Raw genomic sequence first — 12,992 nt, forward strand, 5'->3', positions numbered from 1 at the left:
GGGGTACCCCTTCAAATTTTGCGAAATTTTCATTTTTGGCCAATAATTCCCAAACCGTTGAATCTACAAGAAAATTGTATACGACCTTTCTTGTAGAGGATGACGAGATCTACAATTTCCATGTAAAAATTTTTCGCTAGCGTCAATAGTTAACGAGTAATTTGCAAAAAACTGTTTTTTCGTTTTTCGTCAATAACTCGTAAACTATTGACGCTAGCGATAAACTTTTATACAGAAATTGTAGATCTCGTCGTCCTCTACAAGAAAGGTCTCTTGCAATTTTCCCGTAGATTCAACGGTTTAGGAGTAATTAACGAAAAACGAAATTTTTTGTCAAAAGTTCGCCGTTTCGACGCTGGGATGGTCGGATTTTGTCAACATCAATAAAATGCCAAATAATCATACGTAACTCGTTAAATATCGAAATTAGAAGGAAAACAACTTTTATTTGAAGCATTTTTCGTCAGCGTCAATACTTAATTGGATATTTGCTTCTATACTTTTCAGCACGTAGCTATTTATTATTAGCATTATTCTTCCGGTGTCTGATTTCTTTTTAATTATAGGAAATACGTTTTTCTAAGGTACATAAACTTGTGGGATTGACTGTATAGCCAATACATCCTTAATTACTTCCTTTCACGAATTTCCACCGGGTGTTTTATATAACAACTGATCGTCGTATCGTGTAGCAGCATCATCCTTGTTTATGTTAGACACAGTCCATAAAAGCAGCACTCAGTATTTTCCGTTCTCGAATGCAAGGTCTTTTTTATTGTTTCGAATTCAGATAGAATATTCGCGCGATGCGTCTCGCAGTGAAAAATTATTTCAACGACTTTGCCCCAATTTCGGGGACGCGACGCGAAACGAGGAATAGATATTCCCCGTGGCGTTTTAAGCGATATTTACGAGCGCGTGCTCGGCTGCTCTGAAATTACGTGGCCCCGTGAATTTCGGCGAACGCGTCGCCGGGGTTACGAGTAAACGTCGTTTCCGGTTACGCGTTCCGGTGTAACACGATTGTTATGACCCGTGATAAAACGTACCAAAATCCACGTGTTTTTCCCCCTCATTTGGCCGTGTCGACGCGACAATTCTTCATCGAATTTAAAAACCAGCTTCGAACCATTTATCAGAACTTGAATATAATTTTTCTTAATGCGAGCCGCGAAATTTCCAGTCCGGAATGGGAACAAATTAGAGGCAATCGATTCTCGTTTCGCCGAGCCTTAATGTCCGTTTCTCGAGCTTTTCCTGTTCGCGCGAAAAGGGCTCGGCCCTGCGTGTATCGCCGTCCATTTGTTTCACGGACGTTGAAAAATGTCGTTTCTTTCAGCTAACGCAGGCTCCCGGTCAATGTCTCGCTTTTAAATCACGCACACACCTGTGCATACGTGTGCACTTACGTGTTGCTTGACAAATGACGAAAGAGGTACGTCTGAAACGAGAGAACTGGGGAACAATACCTTGCGACCATCGATTGACTGTCGAAAGTCGTATGGAATTCACTTTTCAATGCTGTTACGCCCTCGTTTGCGAAAGGATACATCAGTTTCCAGTTAAAGCGCAAACTACAGTCACGTGTATCAGCATTAGCATGTTTTGCTCGTAAAACAGTTCGTCGAATGATAAATAAAAAATAATTTGTCTGCATCGATATGCAGCTGCGTTAAGCTCGATATCGCTGACGATTTCGCGTAAACGACGAAGCCACTCGAACAGCTTAGGTTTATAAATCGAGGCTAATACGCGACGATATCGACTCGAGACCCGCTCGCGTCGAAAGAATCGACGGGGGACGATAAATAACCTCGTTCTCGCGTATCGCCAGTTTTCCTATCGATTCCAGACACTGCCCCGTAAATCCACGGCTCGTGGTCTAGGCTACTGCCTTTAAGAAACGAGTTTTATGAACCTCTGCCTCGGATTTCCGCACCTTCTTATCCTAATCTTTACGAACCATACATCCCCTTCTATAAAAATTGATTTTGCACAAACACAATAGTTGGGTGCTTTTATACTTAGAAAAATAAAAGAAACGTTTCGTTGACATTAGTGTACGAGCCAGTGCCATACATATATACTTGTTATCAGGTGTATAAATCGATTCATAGCCTTTTCTTATCTATGGATTTATGTGTACGACTTTTATTCGACGGTTTATGAAGTACAAACGTCGTTTCGGAATTAAGGGAGTGATGAACGTTAGGGCCGACGTTCAGGAACCGCATCAGAGACAACGAGAACGATAATTTGTATGCCGCGAATATAACGCATCGCCGTTTTCCGTCCGATTTATCGGCTAATCCGATATTTATCGGACGTCGGGGGGCCAATTTCCAATTTACGCAGCGGTTAACTGGCACGAGCGTGCACGTTAACTGCACGCGGCTAACTGCTCGCGACCAACAGGCTTAGCGTTATATCCGGTTTAATTGGATCAGGATTAAATTAACTTCCGCCGGGTGATGGGACTTTAACAGGGGGCAGGGATTCCTTGTCCATCGATTCGAAACCCCAACCATTTCCCTTTGTTTGCGAATTTTGATGTACCAGACCATAATTTTGTTCCAGTATTGTTTTCGACCACATTGTTCGCCTCCTTGCCACGGACCTTTTGTCTCCCCGAAATCTACTCGTCGAAAGTGGTTAATTATCCCGTATCGTGATCGTATGCTTAGACACTGCACATTGCTATCAATTTTCAGGAAAAGCGAGGATGTAAATAGGAGCGCTATGGGAACTGGATTATTTATAAAAGAATTAAACGTACAGAGGGCTTAAAGAAGTTTTAACGTGTTCACCGTGATGGCTCCCGCGTGCATCGAATATTAAATTGCAATAGCATTAATCCCTCGTTTCAAACCGATGTTAATTACCCGAGCTACAATCTTTATTTCATTCGACGTGATTTCCAACTCGTGCCGGGATTAACCGACTGAAATTACAATTAGCGTTGTAATTCGATTTTCCGAGCAGTGGCCGCTATTATTTGGCCGAAACAACTGTCAGTCCGGAAATGAAAAATTAACGACCCGCGAGAACGTTTCGTTATTAACGAGTATCCCCAAAAACAAGCCTTTGTCGAGCTAGAAGTACTGCGAAATTATTTCGTGAGGTTCACTGCTTCATATTTGCTGTGTATTTACTTTGGCAACGGTCGGACGCATTATACGCACTCTCCTATAAATTAATTAATCCCGTCTGACCAGAATTTAATCGCCTTAGGGAAAACCGGTGATAAGCAAATGTCATCTTCCATTTCCTCTGTCAAAGTTACCATTTTGCGTTTTAAATGGGAAGATCACGTTTGTACGAAGTGGTTTGACTGGCACTTGGGAGTTCCGTCAGGTGTATCGTACAGTATGTAACATACACGCTTGTCCGGAGAGCGTTGACAAGCGCGAAGACGCACGATTCCCCTCGATTAATCCTCACCCGGGAAACCCTTTGTGTCCGCGGCGGAAGCGCGTCTTCGTCTCGAAGCCCTTTGTCGTCCGCGCCAGAAATTAGCTCGAATTAATGCCGCTACGCTCCTCACAGGGAGGATCTTCGACCCCCCCTTCTTCCCACCGTGTCTGCTCGCGTCGTCGAGCTTCCAGCTTTCCATTGTCCCATTTAGAGAAACGCTCCGTTCACTGTTGGTGACGTCTCACATTTCCTCAAGGATCGTTGGCCAAAACAGAACATTTTTTATGACATTCAGAAATTCTGAAGTCGATGGAATCGACGCCAGAAAATATAGCAGGTTACTTTTTGTTATAATAATATTTTTTATTTTAATTCTTATATATTTATTAAGATAGAAATTAAGCAATTTGTATTTAGCTTCCGATATTCTATGTATGCATATTTATGCATCAATTCTTTTAAACGAATAGAATGGGTCTTGTTAATTACGTTTACCCAGGAAAATCGATGGACGCTCGCAGCTTCCCGGAAATCGTTACAGAAAGCTACCGCGCATCGGGATTAATAACCAAGTATAATGCGATTAACAGACTTTAATTACCACACGCGCGCTCCTGGGATCTTTCGATCGTCGATACCTCGTTCCCACAGAGACGTGTACACTGCCAACCATAAGTTTCACCTAGTAATTTATTTAACACTACTTGCAACATTTCATGTAATAATAAGCAATAATTATTGATGATATTTCATTTAATGATTAATACACAATTCTATATAATAATCAATATATAATATTTAATTTGTAATTTTGGATGAACGCCAGAGACATCTCATATTGTATTAACATAGGAGGCCTGTTAATACTTATGAGCAGCAGTGTACGTTTAATTGTCGTCGTGATACTCATTAGGGGGCCGGGAGAAGGAGCTTCCGCGTGCATTGAATTTAAAAAAACTGTCTTTATAGTTTTAATAGAGCCGGCACGCCGCCGCCGCGGTGAATGGAGTTCGTTATCTCCGTAATTACAGCTCGGGTTCGACCCGAAAAGTTGCCGCGTCCGGTCATTTCGCGCTCCCTTTTCCCGATGCGCATTTTTATCGGGACGCGTGCCATATCTCGGCCGGCCAGAAGTAGTTCACGATCGAACCAGGACGGAGACAAAACAAGTCGATCCGTGTTCTACTTTAATATAGAGCGGATGTTAAAGCTTACACTGGATTATCAATGATCTTGCGCTTTCACTACCATTTAATCCGTTTTCATATAGTCATAAATAGTACAATAAAAATGATACGACGTATCATACAATGTCTGATGCTAACTCCCTGCATCGAGTAGAGATTACTAAAGAGTAGCAGCGGTATGGGACTCCGTGTCGTATGAAAAAGTCTGCAAAGTAGCTGTAGTTGTTAGATACAAGGAAAGTTCTATGCAACTTCCTTCTAACTCCACTCATTAAGAAATAATTGGTGATGTACCAACTAATTACTCGATTAGTCCTGAAGTATTCGAGATAAAAGAAAATTGTATACGTCCTTTCTGCAGGTAATAGCAGTAGCTACAACTTTTATTTGAAGCATTTTTCGAAATTCTGAGAAAAAAAGATTTTATTTTTTCGGAATTCTCTGTCCCCTTCATATTTTTCTACATTTTCGTTTTTTGTAAATAACTCGTTACCTGTCACCCTCAATAAAAAATGTTTTATAGGAAAGTTGAAGTCACAACTTTTGTCAAAGCGTCAAAAGCTACAACTTTTGTATGAAACATTTTTCACTAACGTCAATAGTTAACGAGTATGTTACAATAAACTGTTTTATCGTTTTTTGTCTAAAACTCGTAAACTATTGACGCTAGTGAAAAATGTTTCAAACAAAATTTGTATCTCTAACTGTCCAATTACCAACTATGTTTTGAGTCCAATTGGGCCCCATTTGCTGGCCCACCGATTACACGGGTGCTGCCATTCTTTAATACTATCTCCCCGGTGTCCGTAGCGTAAAACGAAGAATTAAAGGAACTAGAGTAGGTATAGAAATTCTTCTTCTCTTGACTTGTCTCGGGTCACGTAACTAGCGATTGTAAGGCTCTTTTTTAGCCGAGACGCGTGACTGTGCCCGATTTGAAGGAATCGTTAAAAGAAACGTGCGATTATCGATTTACTCGAATTCGTTCCTAAAGAAACTCGGTTGAAAATTGCCTTTGAGAGAACAATTGCTGGTCTCGCACGAGTAAAGGAGAATTGCTCTCCGTGTAATCGTCGGCTTGTTAATTCAGCCACTTTCACTCGATCCAATGATTCAGCTGTTATTCGATCAACCGCGTGCCGTTTCATCAATCTTTTTATTCCGAGAGAAAAGTATTCCCGGACATTTCGTAATAAAGAATATCCTTCGTAAATAATGATGCCCCCGTCATTAATTGCTGGTAAAAGTGCATATGGGGAACGTACGCAGTCAAATAAATCTTAAGCGACATTTATGTGTCTGCGACAGTCCGCAGAGGATAATGGCATGATATATCAGCGTCATATTGAGGCGACGGGGTGGAAGAGAGCTAAAGCGGCTTTTCCTTTCTTTTGTTTCAGGAATTGGAGAGGAGTTACACCCTCTCAACGCCGGGTGGTAGCAGCCCCGTTTGCTGTCCGCCTTGCAGCCCGCCACCGGCTCCGGCCGCTTACATATCGAGCGCACGTGCGTCCTCGCGGAGGCTCGGAACGGGAAGCGGAGGTCCACCGTCACCGGAGAGAGATCCCCTTGGGAGACTCTTAAGGTAGGGCTACCTTCAATTTCACGTAGAAACTGAAAAATAGTGGCACACCGAACGGTTACGTTTGGTATCTGAAAAATGAAGTGTAACACTCCTCGAACATATGGGAACTGCGTGCAACAAGTGAACAGAATTGACACGAAATTTAGATGAAATCAGTGAATAGTAAGTTATGTCAGATTGAATCGTTTGTAAACGACGCGCAAAAGCTGTTCTCGCAGCCTTTGCCACGGTTGATCAAGTAAGATCATCAATCTTGTCCAACTGGAAATGCATCATTCAACGCGAAAAGGCTGCCACTTAGAGCGGCTATGGTTTCGTCGCTTGGGAAATTAACCCAGTCACCCGATAAGCGAACCACTTTAGTTAGCGTAACTTGGATTAATTGGAATTTTAGTGGCAACACAGCGATCGAAAAGTGTTGAACGAAAACGATTCTAATCAACAAAACATATTTATTCTTCCCAAATTAATGTACATATCTGCTCCGTACAATTTTCATTATATTATCCGAAACATGTATTGTCGAGAGAGTAGTCAGTATTAATGAAAACATGATGCGAATGTGCATAGTTTTCAAGATAAATTAGATGACGCGGAGGGGTTGGGTGATTTTCAGATTCCTGAAGAGTTTCTACAGGGAGTTGGGTACCCGCGACTCGCCCCATTTGCCGGGATGGGCGTCGCCACTACCGCTGGGCACCCTTTGCCCGGCGCACTTTCTACCGCACCTGCAGCTGCTTCACAAGGGCGGCGAGCAGGAGGCAAGGCTCGAGAACATCAAGCCCGACCAGATATTCGCCCCCGTCAGGGTGAGTGTGACCATAAATCATCGCGCGGAAACTGCTGCCGGTTGTTGACGTCGTCTGGCAAAACTTTCAAATCGGTTTTCGCATACAGTCGGAACGAAGAGAACGGGAGCGATATTTTTAATAGGAATTTCTCGAACTAGTTTCTCAGCTGCGACTTTGTTGTTTTGTCAGAATCGAGCGGTTTTTAACGTCTCCTTGAAATCTCGTCACGGTATAAGAAATTTTTCATTTAATTGCATGCACGTTGAATTGAAGATAGGAAGATATACATTTCGTACAACTGGAATACGCGTTGCGTAGAAACGGGAGTATATTTGCATGATATCGACTATGTAATTGGGAAAGTGGAGGACGAACACGTTTCGCGTGGTAACGTCGCGTGAGTGCCAAGTTTGGTAGAACTCCTTGGTCGGATTTTTATCTGAAAAATTCTAATCTTTCCGAAATGAAACTCGGTTGAATAGCACAGGGAAACTACAAATGCTTGATAGTATATTTTGACGAGGAAGATACGGACAATGCGAAATTGGATGCATCAGAGAGTATTTCAGGGTTTCGTTAAAAAACCTAGGTAAATTCGTTTCTTTCCGAGCTTTGTTCTCGGTCCGGATATTAGAGTCCGCGTTGCGTTCCCGACGAAAGCCAGATTGCTAAAAACAAAACGGGTGGGAAGGATCAGGCGAAGCTGGATGGATGGTAAACCGCTCGAAAAAGGGGATAAAGCGACGTTCTTTCGCATAGCCACTATGCGAATTCACTCGAAACCGTCTCCTTTCGTACGATGCTCGTTGCCCATGAAAGATGAATTCTAGCTGGCTCGTGGAATCACGTAACCTGGACGCGCTTCGATTCCTGATCAAGAGAATTTTTTAGCGATCAAACCCGGAGTGCTTTCCCTTCCTAAACGGAATTTGAAAGTCGAATATCGAGTCTCATTCTCTTTGCTAAAGAAAACCGAGACTTTGTACCCATGAATCATAGATTCTTCTTAGAATCAAACAGGTGTAGAATTTGTATGAACGTTTCTCGGCGCTCCCTTCATGAATTCGTAAATGTCGCATTCTAGTCACAACAGGGAATTTTAATGTTTATCATAGTTGAGTGACGGAACAGTGTCGGAAGCACCGCGTCGCGTGGCGATCGAGGGCGGCCCCGGAAGCGGAAGAACCACCCTTTGCCTGCGTCTGTTGCATCAATGGGCGATCCAAGGGGATGGTCCGGCTCTGGCGTTGATCGTACCCCTTCGCGAACTTCGCGGCAGTCCCGTGCTGAATTATCTGTCCCGGGAATTGTTCCCGAGGACGGCTGGCATCGGCGACGCCGTGGCTCAAGTCTGGCGCACTCTGCACTTAATGGAGGATCGGGTTCTCTTCCTGCTGGACGGTTACGACGAGTGCGTGGGCGGGAGAGCGTCCCTGGGCGACGCCGTGGACCTCCTCGAGGGACGTTTATTCCCGGACGCGAGGATTCTGGTCACTTGCTCGCCGAGCAATTCGAGCGTGCTGTCGCCGTTGGTGCAAAGGAGGATCCATCTGGCTGGATTGAAGTGGCCGCACGTCGAGAGGCTGTGTCTCGCTTGTTTCATTCACAACGACAACGCCGAGAAGGCCGGAGAGTTCCTCCAGGCGTTGAACGCTCAGCCTCAAACGGTAAAACAACTGGCGCAGCATCCCCTCGGATGGATCATGCTCTGCTCTCTCTATCAGGTATGTCCTCAATAATTTCCATGATTCACCGCTATTTCATCACAAATATTTTATCAAAATATTTCGTATAACGATCGATGCAATAATTCATCCATTAATCGACACTATGTTTACGACTTGGTTAGTAAAATCATTTGATCGGTCCCTTAATTTAAATAATTTGCATGTTCTATAAAGGATTCAGGGAGCTTGCCCACGGAAACCAGTGCATTAATACAAGCAGCAGTAAAGTGCATCGTGAAGAGAAGCCTAGATCCACCGGTTCCCTATAACGAAGAAATCCCAGGGCATTGTAGAAAGCGCCTGGAAGATTTTGGAAAGTTGTCCTTAGCCGCGCTTAGAGAAGGGAGATGCTCTTACACGGAAGCTGAACTTAGAGCTCGAGGCGGCGGGATAGAAGTAACCAGATTAGGTTTTCTGACCAAAGGTCTGACGTTCGGGCAAAGAAGAAAGCCGGATTTGTACACACCGATTCACATGGCCGTCGCCGAATTCCTCGCGGCTTATTATCTAACTTCCGTGGCTCAGTATGCGAATATCCTTCGAAGGGAATTGGAAGGTCTACCTTCAGGAATTATCAGTCATCTGGCTGGGCTGTTGGGACCCAAAACGCATTTGATACTGAATCAACTTTGTCCATTGGAAGTGCCACCGCGAACGGTGTTCTCTTTGTTGAAAGCCGCCGGTGCCTCGGATGGAAATATCTCTGCGGTGTGTAGATTAGTCGGTGCGGGTCCTGGATTCGGTCCCTCGCCCAACGAAAGACCCCCAGCACCCTTGGTGCACACCTCGCCTTTGGAACTCGAGGGATGGGCGAGGATCCTCGAGAGCCCGGCGTGCACTCTCGAAGCTCTGGAGGTGGTGTTCCAAGTCGAGAGAGGCTCCGATCCTACGTACCTGGACGACTTCTTCGAAGCTCTGGCTGGAAACGAGAGCGTGAAACTCGTGAGGATCACCTGGCTTCTCGGACAAGAGTTCCCGGTCGACGAAGCGCAGAAGTTGGCTGGGCACTTGAAGAGTGTCTTGGGGAAGAAGAAGCTAAATGATTTTGAACTGGTCATCACTTGCTTGGAAGAAGCCGCCCACGATCGGTAAGTCATTTAAAACGAATGACAATTTAATAACAATTATCGATTTTGTATATTTACGAGATATTTCCCAATTAATTTTCGCGATGATTCGAACGTGCTTTTACAATCTCCGTGTAAGTGCATCGATCGTGTCGCAGGATACGTTTGAGAGTTCGGTTGAAAGGGTGCGACTCTCGGGAAATTTCAATTCTACATTCTCCCTAAAAGAACTCTTGCGCGCCGAAAAAGCGTGGAGATTTTTCACGGTTCCGATATTCAAAGCACGCGAGGAGAACGAGAGGGGCAACAATGACCCAGGGGGGTTGAATCGCAACCGCATAAAGTCTAGCGGCTTGAGAAAAAGCCGAGAAAGCGAAGGGAACAATACGGGAGAGGTTCTTTTTCAGCCCCTTTCGGTCGCTCGAGGGGTCGTCGTGGATAAGCCCGTGGCGAAAAATTAAGGAGGACGATACACTTTTCATAGTCGAACTCTCATACCTACTTCCCCTCGTCCTCTCTCGTTTCTCTGTTTCTGTAACCGAGTCATAAAACTTTTTCAAGAGTATTCATAGATATCTTTCTGTGTTGGATTACGTACTATTCCCGTGAACAAATTTCTAATCTTGTTTCCCTCCAATCTCGTCCGCTGATTACTTCCAACCAAACTCGGACTTCTTTCATGTTTCCAATTTCGGCCTGGCTCAACTCGGTCCGCTCCGTCGGTGAAGAACGAAAAGCCGTCATTTGGCGCGGCGGAAGGCGGAACAATCCTCGAGCTTGCAAGCTCATTGTTGAGCATCGAGACGTTTCGTCGCTTCCTCTTGACAACCACTCTCGCCTGCTAAGAGTAGACGTGCTCGAAATCGCCCGAACTCTACAAGTTCGAGAGCAGACTCTTTAAAAGCGAAACAACCTTCTGATCTTTCGAGATTCTCTTGAAAAAATTCTGCTAGATAAGTCCGATCAGATTTTGATTGACGTTCTATAAATCCCTAACGGAGATTAACAGCGCGATCGACGGAGATGACTGACAGCTGACCGAGTATTCTTCTAACGGCCGGTAGCTGCCAGTGATACAGCCCGTGATTAGTCGGACGCGGTGTCACCGAAATTTCGAATGTTTCCCGATTCATAAAGACTGATTCTTCATACTTATAACGATGAAACAATAACTGCACGGTCATATACACATAATATTGAAAGATAAATCATGATGCTGATTTACATTTAGTTAATGTGCTTGACGCTCATCTAATTTTCATATAGAATAATAATTTCACGGATGCGCTTGATTGTCCAATAAAATCGCGTCGAACGGAATCAATACAGTTGCTCGTTGGGCTATATTTTAATTAACATCGATAGCGAGAAGACTGCGTTATTTTAATTCCGAAAATATATGGTATATCATGTTATTAAAAGCTCCGATGCTTTATTCGTCAAATAATTGTTCATGAATATGTATATTCACCCGATCGAGTTTACAGCGCGCGGGAGCGTTTATTTTCCAGCTCTGGATAAAATTGGATAAAAATTTCCTTCCTGATCCAGTAACGTGTCCCAGGTATCGCTGATCGTTTCCCCGGTGAAAATCCGCTCTGGTAGAGCGTGTAAAACTCCGGGTAGGGAAATCCAAGCTCGTTTGCAATTCTCCGAGGGAGAGAGTAACCCGTGGCCCGCCTTTGCATAACTGTTGCATCAACCAGCCGAAATAATAGCGCATAAGGACGTTGTGCCACGCGTAAATCGTGGAAATCCGAGTTCATATTTTCCAAGGATTTTACGCCGGATTCCATGTTACGACCGACTCGCGGTTTTATGTGACCTCTAACGACCCAGTATTTCAATTAGAACTCCCTAATTTCTTATCGATCCTCGGATATCGGCCGCGTTTTTTTGCGAACATAGCAGTTCCCGATAGCAGTGTGTCAAGCGGCTAAGGGAAACTGCAAACGCTCGCAAAAGCTTCTTTGAGGTTTTCGCCACTCTAAACACCGAAAACGGAACGGTGAACCAGTTTTCGAATAACCTTGACGCTTTAATTGGCTTTGGAATTAGAAAGCGCGATCACAAATTCTATTTTGCGATCGAACGAACCGCTGTTTAAACCAAGCGACCACTGATAGGTCGATTCCCTTTGGGAACGTAATTTCGAATAGAAAGAGGAAGAGGTGGTCGATCGTTGTCTCTCTGTTTCAGATTGGAGTGCGTGGTGAACGCTCTTTGCCGTGGACTGAGTCACGCGTCCCCGAGTCTGGCGCGGCTGGTCCTCGACATGAACCTGTCCGGGGAACAAGTGTCCCGGGTTTGTGACGCTCTCCGCAACTGCGTCCAGGTGCAAGCGTTGCATCTGCCACATTTGAGCTGCGGCTGCGTGGGTCTGGCGTCCGTCGCTGAACTCCTCAAAGAGAGGCCTCTGCTGGCTTTGAACCTCGCCGGCAGCTGGGGTGTCAAGAACGAGGATCCGTCGAGTTCTGGAATCAGTATGGGTAAAACTTTAACATTATCACTTTTCGTTCTCCATTTCGATTTTTATTTGGTTCCTTCGTTTGGCTTCTGTTTAGTTTCATGCGAATTTCCAAAACTCGTTCGAATTTGTACGTATTTTCGAATAGGCGAACGTTCTTTGAATTTGACATCAATTTGGAAAATCACTGAGTAAGAAAATGGCGATCGTGATCGGACTAGCGAGTCTGAAGTCGGATCGAGGGGGCAATTATGGAAAGCCTCGCGGATGGTCAAATCCCTCGTAAACCCGCAATTGAGGTAGAATAAACTTTACGATCCTTTACCCCAGTCCTCGAAGCAAATTCGCCCGGCTGGAATTTCACTGAGTTCCCCGATAAGATCTCTCACGGTGTTTGCACGGGGGGGAAAAAATCGGGAGGACAGTTTGCGCTGGCCCGTTTCCCTTCGAACGATAACAACCCCTCCCTCTCGAGAAAGATGAACAGCGGTCCTCGAGGCTGGTTTGTACGCGAGACGGTTCCTGCAAACGACACTTTCCAACTGAATTTCCGACTCGCAAATAACGTATTAATCATCCTCCTTCGCCGGCCCTTTATTACGACCTGTCCTCTCAACATCCCCCTTAATATCTTCCTCCTCCACCCTCGAGAGTCTCTTTACATGCGCATGCATGAATAGTTTCTTTGTACGTCTGAGTGATTCGAACATCTCATCGAGATCGAGCCTCGCAAAATCTTAAGGATGTATTGGCT

General features: G+C 44.6%; 1 protein-coding gene across 2 annotated transcripts in view; it reads left to right on the forward strand.

Moving 5' to 3' along the window:
• LOC108626994 (uncharacterized) overlaps positions 1 to 12,992 on the forward strand; it is a 97,492-nt gene that overhangs the window by 68,838 nt on the left and 15,662 nt on the right. Inside the window, exons 3-7 of one of the 2 annotated variants that reach the window (XM_026815238.1) lie at positions 6,002 to 6,186; positions 6,803 to 6,995; positions 8,093 to 8,701; positions 8,879 to 9,792; positions 11,971 to 12,254. In XM_026815238.1, the coding sequence (XP_026671039.1) occupies positions 6,002 to 6,186; positions 6,803 to 6,995; positions 8,093 to 8,701; positions 8,879 to 9,792; positions 11,971 to 12,254 (2,185 nt within the window). Of the gene's footprint in view, positions 1 to 6,001; positions 6,187 to 6,802; positions 6,996 to 8,092; positions 8,702 to 8,878; positions 9,793 to 11,970; positions 12,261 to 12,992 lie in introns of both variants that reach the window. The other variant, XM_018027994.2, reaches the window with a different exon arrangement.

The sequence above is a fragment of the Ceratina calcarata genome, unplaced genomic scaffold, assembly GCF_001652005.2.
Source record: "Ceratina calcarata isolate Rehan_Ccalc_2016 unplaced genomic scaffold, ASM165200v1 scaffold436.2, whole genome shotgun sequence".
NCBI classification, from domain to species: Eukaryota; Metazoa; Arthropoda; class Insecta; order Hymenoptera; family Apidae; genus Ceratina; species Ceratina calcarata.